The 26145-nt window shown below is 34.1% G+C and overlaps 3 protein-coding genes across 4 annotated transcripts in view; 2 read left to right on the forward strand and 1 right to left on the reverse strand.

Annotated features, from left to right (window-relative positions):
- The first annotated feature begins 217 nt into the window (after nucleotides 1-217).
- LOC133300665 (probable trehalose-phosphate phosphatase G) lies at nucleotides 218-3797 on the forward strand. The gene is made up of 13 exons (XM_061500236.1): nucleotides 218-284; nucleotides 321-508; nucleotides 616-756; nucleotides 859-930; nucleotides 1026-1151; nucleotides 1276-1332; nucleotides 1430-1531; nucleotides 1694-1771; nucleotides 1863-1932; nucleotides 2023-2093; nucleotides 2209-2301; nucleotides 2508-2534; nucleotides 3660-3797. Exons 1-13 carry the CDS (start codon nucleotides 218-220, stop codon nucleotides 3795-3797), a joined length of 1230 nt encoding a protein of 409 aa, XP_061356220.1.
- The window catches only part of LOC133300670 (beta-fructofuranosidase, soluble isoenzyme I-like), a 53118-nt gene continuing 27703 nt past the window's right edge, over nucleotides 731-26145 (forward strand). Inside the window, exon 1 of the mRNA XM_061500241.1 lies at nucleotides 731-736. The gene's annotated coding sequence lies outside the window, so the exon portion shown is untranslated. The remainder of the gene's footprint in view (nucleotides 737-26145) is intronic.
- Nucleotides 12887-17206, reverse strand: LOC133300671 (ubiquitin-conjugating enzyme E2 28-like). 2 transcript variants are annotated; one of them, XM_061500243.1, is made up of 5 exons: nucleotides 17121-17206; nucleotides 15208-15287; nucleotides 14213-14343; nucleotides 13521-13625; nucleotides 12887-13266 (listed from the first exon to the last, which is right to left on the reverse strand). In XM_061500243.1, exons 2-5 carry the CDS (start codon nucleotides 15275-15277, stop codon nucleotides 13123-13125), a joined length of 450 nt encoding a protein of 149 aa, XP_061356227.1. In that variant the 5' UTR covers nucleotides 15278-15287; nucleotides 17121-17206; the 3' UTR covers nucleotides 12887-13122. The 2 variants fall into 2 exon arrangements, with proteins under 2 accessions (XP_061356227.1, XP_061356226.1); XM_061500242.1 differs by having other exon boundaries at nucleotides 14213-14340; nucleotides 17121-17200.

A 26145-nucleotide genomic window follows, 5' to 3' on the forward strand; every position in this document is an offset into this window, starting at 1 on the left:
GATATTCAATGACTTCAAACTGATCAAATTACATGATCATTATCTTTAGGAGTTCAGCAATTGAGAAACTGCTACCTCAAGATCAGTGACAAGAAAGCATTGAAGCAGTGGTTAGAGTTGGGTGAAGTGGAAATTTATTAGTTCCATTTGCTCTCAATACTCCTTAAAAGTTGTACATCATTGCTGCATTGTAAATTTGTGCACAAAACTGGATCCAATGGACCTCAAAACAAATCATACTCCTGTGCTTGCTGATACTGCACCATTAACACGGTCAAGGCTGGGTGTGCCTTCCAATCTGTTACCTTACTCTCCAACAGGGTCAACCATTCCGCATGGTTCCTTGCTGACAATTCCTAGGAAGAAAACAGGAATTCTTGATGATGTTCGTTCTAGTGGTTGGCTAGATGCCATGAAATCATCTTCTCCTACTCACAATAAAATATCAAAGGATGTTAGCCATGGGAATGCATCATCTGATGCTGATGCAGCCTATTATACTTGGCTGGTATAACATACTTCTCTCTATGTGATTTTGTGTTCAATGATTCTGGAAGTGTTGTTAATGCAGTTTCCTTTTCCATATTTTCTTTTTCATTTTTTTAAATCTCACAGCTGAAGTTTCCATCAGCACTTACATCTTTTGAGCAAATTGCTAACTGTGCAAAAGGCAAGAGAATAGCATTGTTTCTGGATTATGATGGGACTCTTTCACCAATTGTGGATGATCCTGACTGTGCCTTCATGTCCGACAATGTATGTAACATTCTGCTTAGATTTAGTGTCCAGAATTTCAATTGGGGTGATTTTCTTCTCTTGTTCTTATTTTGCTGGTTCTGGTCCTGTAACTTCTGGCAGATGCGTGCTGCTGTTAAAAAAGTGGCAGAATATTTTCCCACCGCAATAATTAGCGGAAGAAGCCGTGACAAGGTAGTTGCAGAATTTTATAAAACAAAACCATTTTCTTCCTCTATTTTATATCTTTTATATTTACTCACACCGTTTGTTACACTGTGTTTGCTCAGGTCTATGAATTTGTTGGAGTAACAGAACTCTATTATGCTGGTAGTCATGGGATGGACATTATGGGTCCTCTTAGACAATCTGTATCTGATAATCACCCAAATTGCATTATGTCTACTGACCATAAGGTACTGGTTTTCAAAGTTTCCATCTGGCATATGTTTCTGAATATGTGTCTGACTTCGAATTGCCTTTCTAGAAGTACCTTTTTAAAGGACCTCTGTTTTGATTTATAATCTTTTAAGTTTGCAGGGTAATGAAGTCAATTTATTCCAACCCGCTGCTGCATTCCTGCCCATGATTGATGAGGTATGTATATTTGAAAAATTCTGCCTTGAATCATCACCTTTCAATATTTTTTTTCTGTATTGGAATGTTGTATCCCGATTGACTTATGTCTGCACAGGTACATGGGTTGCTCATGGAGTGTACAAAAGACATTAAAGGAGCAAAAGTTGAGAACAATAAGTTTTGTGTCTCTGTACATTACCGTAATGTAGATGAGAAGGTATTACCTTCTGTTTTGATGCTTATTGTTAGTGGTATTTACATAAGAATAGGGAGTTTTTGTGCCTAGGATGATCCCCCTTTTCACCAACTTATTTCATACTTCATCATGGTTGTAATTGTAAGTATTATTTCTTCTTATTTTGTTTCATTTAATGTATAGATTTGGGATATGGTGGGACAACGTGTATATGATGTTCTGAAGGGCTACCCACGATTACGGATAACACATGGGCGGAGGGTACTATTTCTAGACACAAATTTTGGATTCAATTTTTTGAAAGATCTAACTATTATAGTACTTTTAGGAACTTATGATTACTAATTTTCAGGTTTTAGAGGTCCGACCCATGATTGACTGGGATAAGGGAAAAGCTATCACATTTTTACTTGAGTCACTTGGTGAGTTCATTTGTTGTTTTTGTAAAGGTCACTTTCTTTAAATATCAGAATTTTGTTTTGCAGTAAATGACATCAGAAATTTTTATTTAGGACTTAACAATTGTGATGACGTGCTAGCTATATATGTTGGAGATGATCGGACAGATGAAGATGCATTTAAGGTAATGTATATATAGCTTCTTATGATGCTATGCCTCAATTTACATGTTTTTCAATTTTCATTTGCCTCTTACTCTGTACATTTCCTATATACTGATATCAAATGAACCGTAACAGGTTTTGAGAGAAGTTAATAAAGGTTGTGGCATCTTAGTGTCCTCTGCCCCAAAGGAAAGCAATGCGGTTTACTCTCTTCGGGATCCTTTAGAGGTGATTCTCTCGGTTGTTATTCAGTTTGTATGTTTTCTTTCAAAGTTCTCTTGTAATTACATGCATTTTCTTTGGCATTAAACATGCTGTTTGTCAACACACTGGGATACTATGTTGATCATCATCACTTCATTAGGTCTGTTTCATTGCTTATATTGTTATTGTTTCCTAATGACATATATTTTACCATAATGTTGTATTTGCAGGTCATGGAATTTCTTAAGTCACTTGTGGTATGGAAATCAAACTTGCTAAACAGACTTGTATAGTGTATACAGGAGAATATACTGCACTATACTATATATTAAAAGACAGCCTTATGTTTAAATTTCGGGTTTACTTGGAGACATTCAAAGAGGTCTGCTGGAGCAGATTTAGGCACTGAAGACCTCTCAAGAGATAGCAATAGCATTGTCATTACCCAGTTGTTTTTTTTCAAAGCTCAGAGGGTTTTTTTATCCCCATCAAAAGTTTATTGTATTTAATTCATATTCTTTCTTCTGTTTTGGTTACTACCCCTAATCAGCTAATTGGAGGTTTATATGACATTGTTCTTTTTTCTTTTTGTTGAGAATTTTCATTTGTTAAAGTTTTTAATATGTACATTGGATATCATTATTTATATTACTTATGTTATATCAGTCTGATTACTATTACATGCATTATAGTTTCCCCTTCTCTTCTTCACTCCTTATCTCTTATCACTGTCTCGCAACTGACTTCAAATCGTTCTACAAGAGATCTTGTGAATTGTGATATGTTAGTTCAAGTTATTCCTTTATCTAAATTATTTAATTAATAAGATGTACATTTCAGATTGAGGTGGTTTGATAGTTTCTAATTAAAAAATAAATAAAAATGAAGTGGTATCTCTTTCTCTTATGAATTAAGAAGGAAGTTAGTTATGTACCAAAAAAGAAGAAGGAGGAAGTGAGTTGCAAAATATCTTTAGGAAAGAAAAACTTGTTTCGAAAGACATTTTTGGGCGTTCATAATCTTTTCCTCTCTTTTGGTTAGCTAAATAATTTAATGTAACTTGGAAAAATTCAATAAGAAACAAAACTTAAAACTGTTTTCATTTATTCATTGCGCTGGTTTACACATATTTGAACTAGTAATTAGCATGTCATGAGAGAATAGTTTGAAATGACTAACTATATATGCTTTCGAATTCTGGAGAGGTGAAACTGGTAACATCATGAACTTCGGAAGAAGCAAGTGACATGAGTCTCTTCTTTACCATGTCTAAGGATTCCAATGTTGTGTCAAAAGTTGTAGGAATAAGGGATACAAGGCCAGGATTTTGACTATTGAACACTGAGAAGATAGTGGCATCTTCAAAACCATTATTTAGATAGAAATGGAACAAAGCCTTGGGGAACACAAAAACATCACCAACTTTGAGAATCTTTTGGAAAAACTGGTTTTGGGTATCAACAAATCCAGCTAACAATACACCTTTGGTAACAAAGATCATCTCAGTAGCTCTAGGATGATAATGAAAGTTTACTAGGCCATTCCCTTCAATGTCAGTTCTTCCAATTGAGAGGCCAAGAGTATTTAGGCCAAGAAAATCAGCAGCAGTTACAATTTTTATGGATGCACCAAAAATGTCTGCAGGGCCAGGGTTGCTTAATTCCATGGTCTTGAAATCTTGAGCTGTTACATTAGCGGGGTTTTGGCATGGGAAGCCATTGATGAATATGGTTTGTTTTTTGGGTGGAACTGCTGGACAACTGTCTTGTAGATTATCACAATCTGCTAGGCAAACTTGGATGTTAGTATAGGCAAAAAAGAAGAACATAAAGTAAAGGTAAGCAAAGGATTTCATCTTTATTCTCCACTTGGTTGCTATTTCTTGCACCTTATTGGGTTGGCTGAATAAATTATCCTCTTCAATTTATATATATAAATATGTACACACCAATAAGTTCTTGATGATATTTGGTCTTTTGCTAATGTGAGTCTTTTTAGGGTTGCATGTAATGCAAGTAATGACAATCTTGGAGTTCACTTCTAGCTTTGAAGTATAATGTAAGAAGTGTTTGCTTGAAACAAAGGAAACACTAACTGTTTCATTGAGTTAGCAGCATGTTCTATAACTGAAATTTCAACTTTATTTTTGAAACTTTAAGGTTGTGTAATATGAAATTCCATGTGTGGATCTTCAATACCATTCACTAATAGCAGAAGATATTTGAGGAATGACATTCACCCAGTTATCAATTTCAATGGTCAAATTCAAACAAGTTATGCTGTCAATTTTCAGGTCATGCTTCTATTTTGGATAGGAGCTATTGTGGTAAACTACAAGGTTTCAATGTTGAAAGGAGAGAAATTCCTTGGTAGTCACTCCTCCTGTATTATATTCATTATGGCAAAAGCAAAGTGCAATTAACAGTATTAAAAAAGGCAGTTTATAGTGTATGTAGTGGAATCTTTTCTATTGGTAAATTCTTTTTGACAATGACAAACTTTGGATGGATTTGGACATTTGGTGTATATTGAATTTTTGCACTAGTTTGATAAAAAGTCATATTTTTTAAATAATTATATAAAAATTGCTAAAATGTTTATATATATATATATATATATAATGGGTTAATGTTTATCATGTTTTAGAAGATAAATTTTATTTTCTATTCACACATAAAATTATATGGGGCCTATATGAGGAGAAGAGAGAAAAAGAGAAAATATGAATCTCACACACTTTTATATATATCTCCTACAACATGAAAAACAACAAACCCTATATAAAAAGAAAAATCATTTTATATCCCTCTAAATTACATTCTCAATTTTTATTTGCTTATACTGTTTTTGTGTAACTTCAATTCAGGTTTATGTTTTCTCCGGATTCCAGAGTATTAAAATGTCTATACAACTGTATTTATTATTTTTCGTTTTCAGTAAAAGTCTATCCAACATTATAAAAGAAATGAAAAACAAGAAATTAATAATTTTAAAACTTGTCAAACTTGAGAATTATCCGATAAAGTATAAACCTCATGGCAAAATAAGGTTGTACGGTTCGTATCTACATTGTATAACAACCATAGCAGTTCAAGGTAGATTATAATAGTCCAATGACACGTTCCCATCAATAAAGGTATAAACCCCTCAGGCAAAATAAGGTGGAAAACTTGATAAAGGTTTATCCCCTTTAAGCCGTCGAAGATACATAGTTGGTTAAGGATTAGGATTATATTTCTTATGGGCATGAGTTCGAATTTCGCTAGCTGATGTGAGAATTTTATTGATGTGTGATATGTAATCCCTTCAAGAAATATTCAAATAGGTTGAGAGGTCTACTCTGACCCTGATAGGATATCAATGTCTAACCCTATCTAAACTTTTAATTACTATAAAGTTTATCCTCTTGTAACTGTTCAAAATTTGCACTATAGCAATAGGAAAAAAAACAATAAATTAATGTCCATTTGTAGGGGTGTTTGCGGTCTGGATTGGATCCCTTTTTTAAAGTAAAAATTATCCGATCCAATCCCTTCAATTTGGATTTCTTTTAAAATTCGATTCAATTCAATCCAATTTTATTCTGTTTGAATTGGATCGGTTTTTGATTTTTCAAGAAGACTAAAATTTCAGCCATACAAATCATTAGCTATATCAAAATAAACCCTTTCAAAATTACAAACCATTGAAAAATTCAAGTCTTCAAACTAAGACAAGTCTTAAAACTCATGAAGAGTTAAAATAAATTAATAGATAATAAAAAAACTAAAACAAGATAGTTTGTTATCAATAACATCCAATATTCCAAATCTACAAAACAACAAAATTTCAAGTCACCATCTTTCAAAAATAATAAATACATAATACATTGAATCGGTTGGATTAGACTGATTTTCACCAACAAAACCAAAAACCGATTCAGTCCAATTAAAATATGCGGGTTTTTTTTTTCGAATTTTGGTTTTTCGGTTAATTTGGTAATCAATTTTTTGGTTTTGTCACCGCAGTTTGAATCGATTTAGATCAGTTGATAAACACCACTATCCATTTGCATAGACAAAGTACACAAAAATCTGAAACCTATTATTGTCCCAAATACTGACAACTAAGAAATATATTATTTTCCCCTGAACCCTGTTAAGACAATATAGAAGGGCTTTGTTCAAGGACCATTGCTGCATAATGGGTCAAAACTAGATCAGACACATTCAAAAGATGGTTATGCTGTTATCAAAAAAAGAAGAAGATGGTTATGCTTCCTCTAGAATGAGAAGAGGAGCAAATTCAATTTAAGATTCCAACACTTTCTTTTTTCCTCAATGTAACACCCCATCTCGGATCAGCTTGTTATCATACAAATGGTAGTAAGCGCAACAAGTTTAATTAAATAAATGTATAAGCTATAACTAATCATTCATCTATGATTTTTATCTTAAAATGTGAATAAACTTTTTCTATTCTTTATGTATTGCAAAGTATAACACCTCGCATTTCTAAGTTTAAATATTAATATATTAAATGAGAATTAAAAAGGAAGGATTAGTGAAAATCCTAAAGATTAGACCAAAATACAAAGAAAGGACAAAACGGTAATTAGCCATGCACACAACCCTAGGAAGATAAAATTGAGTAGAAGGTCTCAGATGATAAAAGAACCCTGGAAATTGATTCAAAACGAAAAATTGAGTGGATAGGCAAGTTTCAGAAAAATCAGTGAATAGTGTTTTTACCGGTGTAAAAATACTGCGGTATAATTGTACCCATAAGCGTGAAATTTTTATCAGTATTTTTAGGAAACAAAAATATGACATGAACGATAAAAATACGTAAGTCATGAATTTGTGGTTGAAATTAGTGATTGATTAAAGTTAAATTGCGTGTGGGACCCATCTATGACTTAAGTGACTTAAAAGTCACATTTACATGAGATCTTCTCTCTCCCCTTCCCCCTTCAAGACCGTGACAGCCCCTTCCTCCTTGCCCATGGAGTTTTTTTTTATTCTTTCTCCATAACTTGATCAAATCTTAACCAAATCGAGTGATTCTTGTCTTGAAATTCGATGAAAATCATCATCCGAACCCATTCCACCAATTAGTTTCCCTTGAAATCCTCTCTATTGTGAGAAAAGAGGCATTTACAGCCACGAAATTCTTAGGATTTTTGTGATTTTGGGGTTGATTTCTTGAGCAATTGCTTGTGGAGTTCTAGGAGGAGTCTTGTGACGTAATTGTGGGTAAGTTTCAACACCCCTCATGGATTGATTTGAAGATTTATTTTCAAATTTGTTTATGAACCATAAAGAGGGCTTGTTTGATTTGTAATGTTAGAGAGCTCAAATGGAAAATGTGCATTAGATGATAATGTCTTAGAATGATGTGTTAGAGCTAGAAATGCCATGAAAATTATTTGTGAAAAATATGGTTTTGTAACTTAGAAATTTTTGAGGTTGTCATGACTTTGAATTTTGAAAATGTGTTAGGATTGTATTGGTGAGTTGTTGTACGATTATATGTTATTATAATGGGATTGTATGAGGTGTGGAATGGTTAAAATTGGGTGAAAATCCCTTGGAATGGCTTATGTGCAATTCGGCCTTTAAAGGGAAATTAAGGAATGGATGTTGTTGGAAATTATTTGAGTGATGTATGATGTGCTAAATGGTACTTAGATGGGTTGTGTGGTGGTTTAAAGGTTGGAGAATCAATGAAAAATGGTTGATGGTGTTGAAAGTCATAAGGATCTTAGAGTGAAATATTAGGCAAAATGTTGTTTAAAAGACCTAAAGTGAGAAACGGCACTTGGTATGGCCTTTTGGCAACCTAAGGATATATAATAAAATGAGAAAGAAAATTTAGAAAAATAAATTTTGAAATAAGCCTTAAGAGGCCGAACCTACCTAGTGTGGGTGTAGAAATTTGACGTTTTTTGCATTTTGATAGAATTGCCATGTACTGACGATTCGTACATGGATATTGTAGGTTGTCGTACGTCGATTTGAACCCCGAACCGTGAGTCGGTGGATTGCCCTTGGTCCTGGACCAAGTAGGATTGAGGTAAGTGGTTGAATCATGCTTGTATAGTTGTAAATGACATGTATTCGTATGAGTTTTGAGTAATTGGGAATGTCCTTTGTGTAGGCATTCTGTTGAGTAACAAGTTTGGAAAATAAGCTGTTATGGAGCTAAGTGGAGGAACATATTGAGGTAACCTCTTGGTACTGGGGCTTGTTCCCCTTGTGTGTTCCACCATACCCGTTGAGGGTGATGGTAGGAAATATATATGAGTAGTGTAGAATAACATGAGCATGCATGTAGTATTTATGAGGGTACTTATGTACCGAGTCTCTGGCCAGTAGACAGTTTTTGCCTTCAGGCGTTTCGGACTTCCACTGGATAGGTCTCCGAGAAGGAGTTCCAGTTGACCCAGGGTCGTGGTGTGTGATCCGGATAGGAGCACACTAGGAAGTCTCGGGTGTATGCGGATGGGAGGGGTACCTTGGTTGATGTTCTAGGAACACGCCTTGGATGAGACCCATAGGCTTATATGCCGAGGACGTTGCGTGGTATTGGTAGCTACCATTCCCGCTTCGTCGTATTTTGTATTCCTATATTCCCCAGTTTCTCTAAATCCCTTGCTTTATCCCGTTTTGAAAAGTGGTTATTTTATATTATTTATATGCATCGAAGTGAGCCATTGGGCGGAGTTTTCTCCAGAACCTCTGGGTTACTGAGATATATTCGTATATCTCACCCCGTCTTGGGGGCTTTATTTCAAGAGGTAGCAGTGGCACTAGAGCGGCGGGCAAGAAGCCCGTAGGTTGAGTCATTGGAGGATTAGCACCTTTTTGCATTTTGATGGCCACTTGGCCAGGCTAGACTTAGGGCATAAATATCTCATATGTATGTAGGATGAGTTTCATAGTCATATTTGTTCATGTCGTTTTGCCTAAGTCTAGTAGTTTATGTCATTTAAGCTTATGTTTCAATTTGTAAGTTAAAGTTGTAATATTTGTAAGTTGTAATATTTGTATGAGATGTTGTAAGTATACATGGATATTGATGTAATATGAGGGGCTTTAGGCCTATTTTAGGATTATGATTATATGCTTATGTTGAGAAATTGCATGTAAATGGACTTTGGTGATTGAAATAAGTTAAGGAATTATAAAGTGAGCCATATAATATGTATTGTGTAATAACTATAAACTGAGTTGGGTTGTAAGTGCCCCAAGCGTTGTTGGTCCTTGTGTGTGCCACCCATTGGTTATTAGGTAATTTGAGGTGTTAGAAGTATTTGCAAATTTGGAGATTTTAGGAAAAACAAAGGAAACTCTGGCGAATTTTCTGTAGAATTGGCAGAATTTAGGCGAACTTCGGGAGAGTATATCTCCCTCCACAGAGGTCGGATAGGGACTTGCCATACGCCATTTTGAAGCTTGAGATTTCCCCTACATTGTGTCAAAATATGAGAATATTCTGGGTTGCACGCAGCCCTGTAGAAGCCTGTGGACACAGACTGTCCAGAACGCTCCTATGCAGGGGCTGTTTCTGGCAGTTTTTGGGAATTTTATTCCGGCTTCGTTTCTCAGTAAAATTAAACGTATGATATATCAAATTGAAGGTTGAGGTGTCTAGTTTGTGGTGTAAAAATTTGATAGCAATTGGATGAGTGTATTTTCTGAAGTAATTCATGGAGTGAGGGATGTTTAGAGCTGTTTTGGGGTTGGTTGGCAGTTTTGCTTGTCCAACTTCAAATGGCGATAACCGGAGCAAACGAGCTCCAAATAAAGCGTGCGATAGCTTCCTAGAAAGGTAATTAAGTAAGAAAAAAAGATAGCTAGAAAGGAAGGTCTGGTTTTGTGCGTTGAGTCCGCAGAAAAATAATTACCGAACCATGTTCGGATAGGTAGAAAACGTAAAATTGAGAAATTAGCTAAGTGGGTTTATGGGAACCCCTTAGTGGCTTTTAATAAGTAAAATAAGTTAGAAGAGTAGTTTAAATAAGTATTCCGCAAAGAGTCTGCAGTACAGTCACAACTTTTAATTATTACACTTTTTATTGTTTTAAATACTCGCGTAATAACGGAAAAAGTTTATTCGTATTTTTATAAATGAATTGTTGTGATTGTAACTGCGCTTAATATCATAATTAATGTTAACAATACTGGTGTACAACGGGATGTTACACAAAGTAGTTCATTTATAATATCCTTAATCTTTCTTGTTCAACAATAACTTGTGCATCAAGCAACATTGTCAGACACTGCTCGCTAGACAACTCGTCAAGCAAGGAAGTCAGTGAGGAATTTAATTTCAGGATAGTAATAAATGTCATCCATCATACTTGCTCGTTAGACTGCTCACTCAAGCGAACAAGTCAGCAAGCAATTCCACACTTTGGGCAGTAGCTACTGCCATCTTTCCATTCTGCTTGTTGAAGCAAGCAAGTCCGCGAGCACCCTCGCTAGACTGCTCGCTTCAGCGAGTGAAACTCTGCCCATGTGATGGCACTACCTAACTTGCAAATTTGCTCGCTAAACTACTTGCTTCAGCAAGTAAGTCAGTGAGCAGGCCTTGTGTTGCAAAATTGGTAGCATCTTGCTACATTTAACAAGATGCTGGGGTTCAGAGGAAAATTGTTGTCTTATGCAAAGTTATCTCGTGTGTCTTTTGATAGTAAAAAGGAGGGGTATTTATAAATGGGGTTGGGTTCCTTAGGTATGAAAAGGGAGCCAAGTCAACGGGTTTGGGACAGAGCCACTATAACTTGGGCTTGCTGGGTACAAGGCATTTTGCAGCCATTGTTAATGTACAATGATTATTGTGCAGGAGAAATGGGGTAGGGGGAGTGGAGGACATTCCAACGTATGACTTTGTGTGTCTTGCCTACCTTTTTCGGGCAATGGAGATGGAATAGCCGTGGGTTGGTTAGGACATCCTATTTTTCGAGATAAAGAGGGGCGTGAACTTTTTGTACGTCGTATGCCTACCTTTTTTGAAACATTTCCGGTTGTTTTGGTAGACGGAGACGGAATTGTTCGAGCCGATGTTCCTTTAAAAAGGAGGGGTATTTATAAATGGGATTGGGTTCCTTAGGTATGAAAAAGGGAGCCAAGTCAACGGGTTTGGGACAGAGCCACTATAACTTGGGCTTGCTGGGTACAAGGCATTTTGCAGCCATTGTTAATGTACAATGATTATTGTGCAGGAGAAATGGGGAGGGGGGAGTTGAGGACATTCCAACGTATGACTTTGTGTGTCTTGCCTACCTTTTTCGGGCAATGGAGATGGAATAGCCATGGGTTGGTTAGGACATCCTATTTTTCGAGATAAAGAGGGGCGTGAACTTTTTGTACGTCGTATGCCTACCTTTTTTGAAACATTTCCGGTTGTTTTGGTAGACGGAGACGGATTTGTTCGAGCCGATGTTCCTTTAAAAAGGAGGGGTATTTATAAATGGGGTTGGGATCCTTAGGTATGAAAAAGGGAGCCAAGTCAACGGGTTTGGGACCGAGCCACTATAACTTAGCCTTGCTGGGTACAAGGCATTTTGCAGCCATTGTTAATGTACAATGATTATTGTGCAGGAGAAATAGGGAGGGGGGAGTGGAGGACATTCCAACGTATGACTTTGTGTGTCTTGCATTGGGATGTATGATATACTAGTGTTGTCATCGCAACACTATCATGATAATGCTGGTTTAGCTTAGATAATATGGGCCTCTATTCTTGAGTCAGCTAACTGGGCTAGCAGAAATACCTATAATATCAAGTAAATTTAATGGAGCCTGGAATGAGATTAGTTTCTCATGTAGTTTAACATGAATCGATTGGGAAAACTTGCTGACCCAACATAGACATTATGGGAGAAACACACGGGAAAAATAAAAATAGTGCACGAACTTTGATGATGATGATGTAGGAAGTTATTTCTTTCAGATATATTTTAATGGAAGCTAACGTATAAAAACAAGAATTACCCAAATTAAAAAGAAAAGGGTCCTTCTAAAAATATTACATATTACCATCATGTCAAAAATAATAGTATAATAGTAAATAGTATGAAACTAATAACATCTTAATAAATAGTTGAGATAATAATAGTGGGGAAGAAAAGCATGGTTTGTAAACTATACGATTCGAAAAAGCAGTGGTCAAATCGAAATCTCAAAAGCAAATTTAAAGGCAAGCATAAACTAATACTGATATATCAACCTTTAGGGAGCGTTTGGTTGAAGAGAAATTTTTTGAATATTAGGAAAATATAATTGATAGAAAAATGGTTAGAAAGTGAATTTAGTAGGAAAGTTTAAAAAAAGTTGTTTGATATGCCAAAATATTATCGGAAAAATTGGATTAAATTTTCTAACTGTATGTTTGGTTGAAGGTAAAATATTGATGGGAAAATTGGTTAAAAATACTAAAATAACCCTTTATCATACTTTATGAAAATTGATTAATAATACTAAAAAATTTGTGAGTGTCTTTTTTGTCTTTTCAATAGAATGTGTCTTTCCATTTACCCATCTAAGTATAAAATACCATCTTAGAAATGGTCTTCTAAATAGTGCTCTCTATCTCATTTGCTTCCTATTTTTGAAAAGCTAGGGAAATATATTAGATGGGGAAATTATTCAATATCTTGAACCAAACATGGTGATCTCAAAAGACCAAAGTGAGATGCATAGGAAAATTTTTAAATAACTTGAACCAAACACCCCCTTAGACTTAAACATTTGTTTGAATTATTATAAAATCGATGCGGAAGCACAATATTTGTTTGTATATACCAACCGACATCCCCACAACTTTATTTACACATAGAACCAACCATAAGCATATCTCCTATTTCATGGCATATTTCTGAGTCCAAGAACGGGCAGTACTCTCGTACTTGGCCTTGTCAGTCTTGTACATGTGAGCAATATCAGGGACCAAAGGGTCATCGGGGTTAGGATCTGTCAGCAGGGAACAAATTGACAGTAGCACCTGCAATAAATTGCAATGTCAATGGAAAGTCTGAATACATAAATATCTACGGAAATGGCTGGTAAGTTTCACTGCTATAATCAGGTGAGATGGTTAAAACATTGCTGCATTTTCCATTATTTTCTTCATATGAAAATTCAAAACTCCATAAAAGTTACTTTTAACTTTCCTATACTTAAGATTTTTATCAAAAAATTTGGGAGGTTACGCAAAGAGACCCGTAGAAGGAATAAGTGACAACTATAAAGACTTACCTTGGAAACTGTAAGAGCAGGGCTCCACTGCTCTTTCAGAATGTCAAGACAGATACTTCCATTGCTGTTTATGTTAGGGTGAAATACCTTCGTTCGGAAGGAGACCTACACAAACACCACATTGTAAATACTTTTCCCAACCCAAACTACCGACGTTTTTTCTACCCAAGATCAAAGAAACATGCCTAAGACATACTTCAGGCCTCAAGAAAAGTTATAATATAATAAAAAGGTCAAAAGTTAAACACTACAACAAAGCAATATCAGATAGAGGACCATAAATGCTTCACCAAGCTGCCATACAAAACTAAAGATGTAAAGGGACTCTTTATCACTTGCACCTACAGATTCAAATATCTGGTTAGAGGGTCTTGTTTTGATATTAGTTTCGCAACACAAGCATTAATCAGATATCATCTCTCAATATTATTCTGACAACGGAAAATGGTTGAAATCAATGTCATGGCATGCCACAAACTACAGGAGAATATTTGGCAAGAAACAAATAAACTGTAAAATCAGCAATTCAATTTTTTAAGAGTCAAAATTTTCAGCCAAAGTATATATTAATTTCAATACAATATCCCATAAGAAATTGATTAAGATGATCAATCTCTTTTATGCTCATATAGTAACACAGATAGCAAGTAAGCACTTGAATCCATCACGTTAGCTTAGGCCTAGTTTGATACCTTTGGAGGCTTAAATGGATAATCTGGTGGGAAGTGAATGGTCACTAGGAATATACCACCAGCATAAGGACTGTCTGCTGGACCCATAATTGTTGCTTGCCAATGAAACATGTCTTCACCAACAGGGCCTGCTCGAGTGTAGAATACATAAGAATCATGATAACCTTCTTATACAAAATTGGCAGTTGGTGCAAATATATAACTAAATAATAAATATTATAATACATGCCATATATTTATATATATATGTAACTCATTTTCATTAATTCCTTTTCATTTGCATCACTCCATTTTCATCTCAACCAATCCAAACCCTACTTTATTGTTGCAGTTGGCAACATGAACTAGCAGCAAAATTTCCAAACCAATTCAAATCTACATATAGCTTCTGCTATTCTCAATCCAAGGCCTTCGCCATCTCTAATCCTTCTGCATTTGGCAACAGTGAACTACTTCACTACTACCGCCACAAATGTTTTCTCTTTTTCGTTTTTTAAAGCTTCATTCACAAATGCTGTCAGTAGCCATGCTACCCTCAGTTTCTCCTACTGTGCTCTCACATTTCCATACCATGCACGCAAAATGGTGTACAATCCAAAATCCATATCAAACAACTTTCTCTCATTGTATCGTACTTAAGTTCAAACAAATCACAATTTACTCAAAAGAATATTTTTGCATCTCGTCCAGGTATGGTTCAAACATAATTAAACCACTTTAAATCAGTTAAGTTAAACCGTATGGTATGTTTAATAATCACAAATCATATTCCAAATGACAAATAAATGGAAGATATAACATGTTATGAGGAGTGAAAAAAGAATATATGTGAAATGCATTTGCACACATGAGAAAGTAGAATGATCAAGAAGTACTAACAGAACATATTAATTTATTCAGCTTGCACATATATGCAGATAACTAAACATGGTTCTGAGCTATTGAAACAACAGGACTATATATGAGAGAGAGAGAGAGTGTCAGTGCAAACAAACCAGCGCTGCAGGAAACAGGAGGGTCCTTCTGTAGGTCCTTCAACTCCTTAGTAATGCGTTTTGAAGCCATCACAAGTGCACTACGTTTAAGACACAGATTTCAGGATTATCACTTCTAAAATTGAACCCAAACAAAAAAAAAAGTGTGAATCCATTATAAATACATTTAGCACGACATATGCCTTCCAAAACAGAATGAAGAAAACTATGATCTATAAATTTTAAGGGCAACAAAACAGCCAACTACTCACACTACGGCCCTCCAAGATAATTAAAACTCAATTCACTTTGCAAAATATGCAAGTAATAAAAAAATAAAATGAAAGATATTTTCTCTGGCGAATGTGGGTAACTCCAATTTCAGTCACCTACATCTCTGGTTTTCCTCCTAAGTTACCAGCCTTGGAACTAATTGTCCCCAGGTGCTTGGGGATCCACCATTTACCTCTGCAGCTTTTATCTCCCTTATTCCCATCACCTAAAGTATAAAAATCATGGTGTCTAGGACAGCCTAGACATTCAACATCATCTCCATCATCCCAATTTTGAAATCTCCAACGTCCCTCTCCAAAGATTTGACTCTTGCTTCAATCCAGGTACTGACCATTCACCGCAGGAACTACGGCTCTTGTACCAGGTAATAGAACACAACAAAACAATAACACAAGTGCAAGAGAATGACCAGAAATGGATTAAATGAAATACCACACAGACAGAATGCAGTACACCAGATAAAACAATAGCTACACTCCCTCAGAATACTCTCAAATACCCCCCCCCCCCCAAAACACAACCCACCAAGGGTTCAATCAATCTTGTCAGATCCCTTCCTTTACTGTAGGTGCCTAGCTAATGACATGACACGTTATGCCTCAACAGAATTTAAGAAGTATGACCCCCTGTCCTTACCCTTTTTCTTGTTCCTGTACAATTGTATTATGAGTGGTACATGTGCCTTAACATGTTCAAATTAAGTAGACAATATCAAAAAGGATTTAACAGAAAGATTAATATCAAGTCAATTTTGAATCAAACATATTTCGGTACCATATCAAATGTATAATAATTGCTTTTCTATGGGTTTATGGATTGCCAACCCCAACTAGTTTAGGATAAAGGTGATGTTTATGATATTGATGATTGATGATCATGAATAACTGAGAAAATTTTGATAGGTACACAAAACAAACTTATAAACCAGTTTATCCAATGCACAAAAATCAAGGTGACTGATTGAAATGATATATATAAAATAAAAAAAAGAAGAAGAAACAGATCCCTTGTAGAAAAGATCACAAAAACCCAGGATTTAAACCCATAATTGTTTTAATGCAATATCTTCAAACTATGTAGACAATGTTTCAAAAAAAAAATTGCCACCAAAACAATATGCAGTAAATTTTGAACCTATCTTGTTTCAGTACTATCTATCTCAAAAGTACAATTAATATTTAGGACGAGTAAAATGACAATTACAAGTTCTAACGCACAAAATTATTTCTAAACCAGTTTATCAAATGTACACAAAATAGCATAATAGCCGATTCAAAATAAGAATACAAATGATAATCTAGAATACTTTCGAGATTTTTACCAAAAATAAATAAATAAAAGGACTCCCTAGCAAAATAGCTCACTGAAACCCAGAATTTAAACCATACGACCAGCTATCGAAATTTCTACGGACTGACATGAAATAAGAAAAAATAAAATAAGGAAAACAAAAACAAAAACAAAAACAAACAAAAAAGTGAAGAGAAACTTGAAAAATCCCAAAAATCAAATTCCTCCTCCATCAAAATCCGATCACACAAAACAAAACCCACAAAGCAAGTGCTGCATAGGGAGGAACAGACAGCAAAGAAGGATCAAAAGAAAGAGAATCCAAAAGGGCACAGAGATTCGTAGCGAACCTTGCAGTCCTAGGGTTTGAAATTCGACCAGTGATGAGATAGAGAGAGACCAAAACGTTGAGGGATGGAAGAGAGATTCAAACGAGACTGCTTTCTTATATACCGTTGTGTGCGTCCATTGGATGCCCGCCGGGTGTAAATCTATATGGAATTACGATTTTAAAAGATTCTTTTAAGCTAATTTTTTTTTTTTAGATTTTAAAAGATTATTTAAAATTGAACAGACTTTAAACTTTAAAGACTCGATCAAGATTTCATAAGATTAGAATTTAAAAGATTTTAATATAATTTATAAGATTTGAAAAGACAATATAGATTTATAAGATTTTAAAAAATTATATGAATTTTTAACAAACATTTAAAATTACAAGAGTCAATAAAAAAGGGAAAGGTTATACGTATAACATATTTTTATTTACAACATTTTATAATCATATCTTAACCGTTGATTTCTGTCAATTAACGGATATAATTCATTCCAAGTTAAATATTAATTAATGAGTTTGATTTGCGAAAATAATAACCATTGATTTATGAAAATCAACGGTTAAGATATGTTTGTAAAAGGTTGTAAACAAAAATAAGTTGTAAGTATAATCTTCCCCATAAAAAAATAACAAAGAAATGCAATGAAATTAATAAAAAAAAAAAGTAAAACCTAATATAATTTCCTCAATCAATAAAACATAATATAATTTTTAACAAACATTCAAAATTACTAAACAACAGCTTTTCACATATCTAATGGGTTGAAAATTATCTTCTTCATTTGGTAAGCTATGCATATATGATTATAAGACCCAATTTTTTTTAATTATAAAAATAATTCTAAATTTACATATAGAACCTAAAGTTCATGATAAAATTTCGTTTGGAATTTTTTGCAATTGATCTTGAAAACCTTGGGGTTTTTATTTTACGTGATGAGAGTTTTCTAACTATATATCATATGCAAATTTTCTTTGAATATTCTAAGAAAATTTCGAATCTGAAATTTTGGGTTTAATTTCATGAAAGTTTAGAAAATTTCTCAAATTTTTTTCAATCGATACTTTGAAACCTTAAATTGCTTTGAGGCTTTTGAGAAACAAGCTTTTAGTTATCTATTGACACAAAAATTGTTTGAAATCGTTTCCTATAGTGAAGAAATTTCGTTCATGAATGTATTGTTACGAAAAATAGGGTTCATATTATGAAAGTTTCAATCTTTTTTTAAATTGATACTGTTTTATTGATGTAAAACGAAAATTGGGTTGAGGGTTTTAGTTCTCCTGTTATTTTTTCATTGTTTTATGTTGTTTTTAATACAAAAATCACACGTTTTTGTGCCAAGAAAAACCGCGACCCATAGCTTGAAAAATCACTTTTTAAACTTTCAAAATTTCTCAAAGATGGCTCAAAAATATGTTATTTTTGAGATAGATTATATTAAAATTTCGTTGGTTTGTTGTTTCTGGGTTATTTTGTGATGAAAATCGCTAAAAAATATGTTTTTTTTTTTTTAGTTTTGATGAAGCTCCCATGGCGGAACCTAATTTCGAGCAGTCAACCTGCCAAAGGAAGAAGAAAACACTGCAATAGAATAATTTCAAGAAATCCTAGGGGTTAGGGTGAGATTGTGAGAGAGGCATCCTATTTATATTTTTCACTAAAAAATCTCACAAAATTCACACCAATAGAAAATGAGGTATGTTTTTCTCATGTTACATGAGATAACATACCCCTCCTACTCATACATTAAAAGGTGTGCTAGCATTTATTTATTTTTTTTAAAAGTGGGTCCCACATGCTTTGTGTCTATGACATGAGATAGCAAATCTCATGCAACATAAGACTTGTACTTCCATAGAAAATACATTAAAATCGTCGGAATTTTGAATACCACGAGATTGTGATTCCATTGTTTAAAATCCTAATTGAGTACCAATGGATTTGGACAGATTCTAAAATAATCCTTTAAAATCCTAATCGAATATCACGTGACTTTTTTTCAATCCATTAAAATCCTAATCAAATACCAACGGATTTTCTTGTTCAAAAATAATCCATTAAAATCTTTTGAAATCTCAATCCAATACACCCCCTTAAGTTTTGATTTAAATAGACCATCTCTTTATAAAAAATATTGGGTCTGGCATGTTCTGTTGTTAGCTTGTGTAGACCCTAAATTAGGGGTGTGTATGGATCGGTTCGGTTCGATTTTTGTTAAAAATCAAACTGAACCAGTTTTAAATGGTTTGGTTTTCAAACCGAACCAGTTTTCTATTTTATAACTGGTTTTTGATTTTTCCAAACCGGTTTGAAACGGGTTCAAAAACCGGTTTATGGTTAATAACCAGTTTTAATTTAAAATCGGTTTTCCTATACAAAATTGCCACAATAGAGACCCGATTCCAATGTTATAAAAACTGGACCGATCCGGCCGGGTCGACCCGGAAACCAGTGAACCGGTCATGTAACCGGTCCGGTTTTCATATTGGACCGGTCATGTTACAGAACCGGTGTGACCCGATGCGACCCGGCCGGTTTTCGTAAAAACTGGTGACCCGGTCGGTTCAACCGGTGACCTGGCCCGGTCTATAAAAATTAAAAAAATAATAATTTATTTTCATAAATTAATGTCTTAAGTATATTTTTTGAAATTGGTATATTTTTTTTCCAAGTACTTAAGTATATTTATAGTTTTTTTAATATAAATAGTAGATTTACATGTACTTACCGGGTCATGCGGTTGAACCAGTGACCCAATGACCCAGTACCTCGACCGGGTCAATAACCGAGCCGAGTTTAATAACGTTGCCCGATTCACAATCCATAGCAGCTGAACATGGAACCTACCAATTTTAGCTCAAAAAACAAAAACAAATTTCCACATATCTCATCTCTTGAGTGAGAGAAAAGAAAAACCTAACAATTGCCATTAGAAAAGAAGGAACAGATGATTGGGAGAAGGAAGTACACAATGGCAAGTGCTTTGAATTTCTAACTGTAGTTTTAGAAATGCAAGTACATTGTAGGTGCCTTCGTAGATGAAGAATGCTACTGCAGTGCCTAGATGAAAGTTAGTAAGGTTCAAACCTGAAAGCAAAACAAAAGATTTGGGTATTTTGAATTCAAAGAAAATTGGTTTGGATAACTGTGGATATCCATTTGATAAATGAGTGGGTAACCAAATTGCTTTACATCATAAGAAGTGGTTTTTTTTAAAACCGGATTTTAAAAGAAAATCTGATTTTTTAAGTATGGATCGGTTTGGATCTGGTTCAGTTTGGATAATTTGGATAATTTGAACACCCCTATCCCAAATTACAAGTTTGGCTTGACCTATATTTAAAAAATAAACTCCTTTGCCTAGGCCTGTTAGCCTGTTAAACATTTAATAATTAAAAGAATAATTAAAATAATATTATTTTATTATTCAAAATTATTAAAATAATAATTTTATTTATTTTATTTAAAATAAAGAATAAGATATAGGTCGGCCTATAGGCTTATAGGTCCGACATATACAAAAAAAGCCTATGGCCTATTTTCTAAATAAGTTTTTTTTTTAAAGCTTAGGCCTATGGGTTATCTATGTAAGCTTTTATCTATACAAAAAAAGCCTATGACCTATTTTCAAAAACCAAAAAAAGTTTAAAAATACTTATTATAGTTATCTATGTAAGCTTTTTTTTTTTAGAATTGGGGAAATTGACAAAATAGGGTTTTTTTTTAAAAAGTAAATAAAATAGGGTCATGGGTTAACAATTGACCCGATTCATTTTTTATTTAAGCAAAAATTTAAAAACTTGTGTTTGAACTATTTTTATGTTTTACGCGATTTTTTTATCCGTTTTTACTCGTGTTTTAACATGAACCGCTTCAGTAAAAACATAAATTTTATGTTTTTACACTAGTTTTTAACAACAATTTGTAACTATTTTGTTATCCTAGGATTTTTTTTATTTTTTTAGAATGATAATTTACTGATTTTGTAACCTGTTCAAGTTTAATTTTGAGATTATACATTGGATAAAATGAAATGAAAAATAATAGGTTTATTTTTAGGATCCAACATAACATTTTTATGAAATAATAAAAGTTTGACTAGCTTATTTCAAATTTAAATTATAATAAGGCCTTCAATTAAGCTAATAAGCTGAAACTTTTAATTTCTAAATTGGCATACAATATAATCAAACTATTATATTATCTATAAAATTAATATAATAATATTAATCTATAATTAATTAAGGATTTATCATTTTTATTCCGCAAATCTCCACCATCAGATAAGATTGTAATCTAACGGTATTGAAAAAGGTAGGTAAAGGTAGACAAAATAAGAGTAGGCAGAATAACCTATCCCTTTTTATAAAATTCATATAAGAAGAAACAAATGAAATTCCTACAATATCTTTTATTAATTTCCTAATCCCAAAATAACGTAGTTTTGAGATTGATAGAGATAATTTTATCTCATGTTGAAGGAGAAACAAATAAACTCATTAATAAATTATTGAAATATTGAAATATTATAAAAAAATAGTTATATGTCTAAATAATAAATAAAAAAGTCAATATGATAGGCTAAATAAGATTTTTTAAAGACATTTAGAGAGATCTCAAAATTTATTTTGCTGGTACTTGGAGCTTTTGGATAAAACTTGGCATACATTGCGAGTTATGGGATTGAAAATTGATTAATTTTTTATCACCGAACACCATGCAATTGATGGTAACACATTAATTCCATGTTTGGTAATTGATTAGTGAGGTCTTTAAACGGCAAAACCAGCTTTCGAAGCAGAAATAGCGACTAGTTGGGACCTATGTTGCTCGGACACCGACACGGGACAAGGGATACGACACGAGGCTCTGACACGTTAATTTTAAAAAATGTTAAATTTCGACACGTTAGGACACGTTTTGATATTATATAATTTTTTTAATTTATGTAGTGTATATTATATTTAGTATTCAATAATTTAACAAAAAATAAAGCTAAACTTATAATACCCATCAATTTTGCAAAGAAACATAAGATATCCCAAATATTTTTATTAAACTCAATATAATAGTAATCGTACTCAAACGAATCTAATAGTTGAAACTCAAAATGCAACACATCGTAACCTTTGAATATTTTTTGAGTCTTTGCAACGAGTATTGGAGTGTCGGGAAGTGTTGGAGTGTCGGTGAGTGTCGGGAAGTGTCAGAGACAACACGTTAGAGATCTTGAAGTGTTGGTGCATCATAGGTTGGGATACTGCCATCTTATTAAAACTTCGCTCTATTAGTCTTTTCCTTACCACCCATTTCGATTGATAGTTGGGATTAAGGGTGCTAAAAATAAATTAGGGGTCTTTGTCTTGGCTTGTGAAGGTCTCAGCTTACATAACTAATCTTGGTTGTTGAAATCATACTTGGATTTATATAAAAACTCGTTTAATAAAAAGGCCTCGAGCTCCAATTCAAAAGCCCGGCCTTAAAGCCTCTTAGGCAGGCCCAGTATACAAACTTTTGTTTTTACTTTATATTTTTTTATACTACTTATAATAGTCATCTCTCCTCTCAACCCGTTTCACCCTATTTTATTGGTTAAACAGACTTTTTAAATGATTTTATTCTATATTATCTTGTTTGGATATAAATTGAATTTAAGAATCTCTGTGGAATTATTAGTGTATATTTTGTTTGGATAAATTTTAGTTGTTTTATTTTTTTTAACAGGCTAAACCAGACTTTTATTTTTTGTAAATAAGTTAGGCCACATGATGATAATTATATTCATAACAGGTAACAGGTTAGGTCAGACTGACATAGTTAAACACAGACTTAACCTTTTAAGACCAAAGTTCGACGCGACTTGGCCCGTTAACACCCCTAGTTGGGAGGGACAGTGACCAAAGTGCCACGCTTGGACAAAAAAATTACCAGACTGCCACGCCAACAATAAATTTTGCCAAAATGCCACGCGGCATAATTCGTTACACAGTGTAGCGAAATATGCCACGTCAGAACCAAAAATGCCACATGTCAAATTTGGAGAAATTCGCTACATGGGGTAGCGAATTTCTCAAAATTTGACATGTGGCATTTTTGGTTCTGACGTGGCATATTTCGCTACACTGTGTAGCGAATTACTTGCATGCATAATTCGCTACATTGTGTAGCGAATTATGCCACGTGGCATTTTGACAAAATTTACTGTTGGCGTGGCAGTCTGGTAATTTTTTTGTCCAAACGTGACAAAATGGTCACTGTTCCTAGTTGGGATGACCTGACTAAAATTATTATTCCAATTCACCACCAAGAAGGCGAGCACATTTTTTACAACCGAAATATGTACTTCCTTATAAAAAAGAGAAGAAAAATGAATATAAGAGAAATAAACATAAAGATAAGAGTAAAATAAATGAGTTACTTTTTATCATATTTGATGAAGAATGTATTGAGTGGTCGGTACATCCTGTAACACTGAAAATATTTTCTAAGAAAATGCAACCAAGATTGTTCTACATCTTTTCAAGGACAAAATAAAGGAAAGACAAGACACTCTTTAGATTACCCCTCTCTAGGTTTAACAAAGACTCTAAGGTCTCACTCAACCTACTTGTCGTCGAGCTAGAGTTGACATGCTAGGCATCTTCACCACCTCTGTGGCAAAAAAGGAGGACATGTCAATGGACGAGTTGCAAGCCAGGGTTGACAAACACATCAACTGTAAAAGTAATCATCTCATCTAAAATCTCAAACTCTTAAGTGAAAGTTCAACAATAATTTTATATTATATATCTCTAAAATACCTCCTTCAACAATTTTATGAAATAATAAAAGTTGAAAAACGTGTTTTCTTTGAGAAAAACTTTGAGCTCAGGCAATGCAATGCAATCTATTGGTGCACCAGTAATTTGCTGAATTACTGTTTTACCCCTATCAGTGCACCGTTGGCACGTTTTTCCAAAAATACTAAAATATATCAAATTGTACCAATAATCATATTTCTTAGTTCTAAGTACATTTTCCAACATATATTCAATCCTCAAGTACTAATCTCATTTTGCACATTTTTCGGTGCAACTGTAACGCAATATTTCAACTGGCAAAAATACTATTCATTAAATTTCCAGAAACTTGTTGAATCACTCAATTTTTCGTTCTGAATCCATTTCAAGTATTATTTTCATCATTTGAGGCCTAATTCCATTATTTTACAATTTAGGGTTACGTATTTGTTGATTTACCATTTTACCCTTTGTACGTGTTTTGACCCAGAACTTAGAATTTTCACTAAACATTCCCTTTAACCCTAAATTTAACTATCATTATGCATTTTAAAATATATGAGATGTTATAAGCACCAAAAGGGGTAAAAACCCATTATGTGTAAATAGATCTACAAGAGAAAAAGAGGATCAGACGGGAATGTTGAAACCTTTAAAGCTATATTGGTGGCAAAATGGTACACCTAAATTGAAGGTATAGATTATAAAGAAACCATTTTGCCAGTTGCCATGCTTAAGTCCAACTGGATTCTCTTAGTTGTTGCAGCGAATCTCGATTATGGGATTTGGCAAATGGATGTCAAAACTGCTTTTCTAAATGATAATTTGGAAGAGGATATCTATATGCATCAAGTAAAAGGATTCGTAGCCAAAGTGTAGGAACACATGGTGTGCAAGTTGCAAAGATCTATCTATGGACTCAAGCAAGCATCCAGGTCATGGAACATTAGGTTTGATCAAGCCATCAAATCTTATGGTTTTGAGAAGAGCCATGATGAGCCATGTGTGTATAAAAAGATCTAAGGGAAATCAATATCTTTTATGGTGCTTTATGTAAATGATATACTCCTTATTGGAAATGATATGGAGGTGTTGTTAGCCATAAAGACCTGGCTGAGCAAGCATTTTGATATGAAGGATCTGTGCGAGGCCAATTATATTCTTGGTATTAAACTCTTTCAAGACCATAAGAATAGGATATTTGCATTGTCCCAAGCTACTTACATTGACGAGATCCTTGCCAGGTTCATCATGGAGAACGCATGAGCAGAGATACCTTATGCTTCGGCAGTAGATAGTCTTATGTATGCTATGCTATGTACTAGACCAGATATCTGCTGTGCGGTGGGAGTAGTAAGCTGGTACCAATCTGATCCTGGAGAGGAACACTGGATAGCGGTTAAGCATATACTCAAGTACCTTCGGAGAATGAGAGATTATATGTTGGTTTATTTTAGTGGGAGTCTTGAAACCATTGGTTACACAGACTCAGATTTCCAAGGAGACATTGACTTAGGAAAGTCGACCTCATGCTATGTGTTCACTCTTAATAATGGGGCCATTTGTTAGAGAAGTGTTAAACAATCGTGTGTGGCTGACTCTACCACAGAGGCTGAGTATGTAGTTGCGTCTGAAGCAGCAAAGGAAGCCGCATGGTTGAATAAGTTCCTTATGGATCTTCAGGCGATACCGGGTACTAGTCGTCCCATCACACTTTATTGTGACAACAGTAGGGCAATAACACAATCTAAGGAACCACGGTGTCACGAAAGACATAAACACATAGAGATGAAATACCATTTGATCCGAGATATCATTAAAAGAGGAGACATAATGGTAACCAAGATAGCATCGAAGGAAAACATTGTTGTCCTTTTACCAAGAGTTTGCCTGAACGTGTGTTCGAGAAGTATGTTACATCTATGGGTCTTAGAAGGATTCCAGACTTGCTGTAACTTTAGGAGATTGGATTTTAATTTGTTAATTTTATGTTTTTTGAGCAAGACCTTATGACATTGTAATTTTTTGAAAGTAATAAATGAGGTATTATTCATTTATTATGCACACTATTTACAAACAACAAGGTTCGGATCAATTGTGTAGTACATGATCATATGGATACGTTCATAGAGGACATGATCATAGGTTCTCACAATTGATAAATAAATTCGCAGCTGTTAAATAAAGTTGGGCACTTTATTTAGGCTGCAATATTTTATGAAACAGTTTTGTCCAAACCATTGTAAAATATTGGT

The sequence above is a fragment of the Gastrolobium bilobum genome, unplaced genomic scaffold (genome assembly GCF_033153095.1).
Source record: "Gastrolobium bilobum isolate Gb01-03AN ecotype WA unplaced genomic scaffold, APGP_CSIRO_Gbil_v1 utg9733, whole genome shotgun sequence".
NCBI lineage: Eukaryota > Viridiplantae > Streptophyta > Magnoliopsida > Fabales > Fabaceae > Gastrolobium > Gastrolobium bilobum.

Bases quoted from the DNA above. Each gene is read 5' to 3' on its own strand.
- LOC133300665 (XM_061500236.1), top strand. From the start codon at position 218: ATGGACCTCAAAACAAATCATACTCCTGTGCTTGCTGATACTGCACCA. The intron at 757-858 runs GTATGTAACATT...AACTTCTGGCAG, and splicing joins GTGCCTTCATGTCCGACAAT to ATGCGTGCTGCTGTTAAAAA. The intron at 2,302-2,507 runs GTGATTCTCTCG...TTGTATTTGCAG, and splicing joins CTCTTCGGGATCCTTTAGAG to GTCATGGAATTTCTTAAGTC.
- LOC133300671 (XM_061500243.1), bottom strand. From the start codon at position 15,277: ATGGCTTCAAAACGCATTACTAAGGAGTTGAAGGACCTACAGAAGGAC. The intron at 14,344-15,207 runs GTTTGTTTGCAC...TCTACACTCGAG, and splicing joins TCCTGTTTCCTGCAGCGCTG to CAGGCCCTGTTGGTGAAGAC. The intron at 13,626-14,212 runs GTATCAAACTAG...GTGTTTGTGTAG, and splicing joins ATCCATTTAAGCCTCCAAAG to GTCTCCTTCCGAACGAAGGT.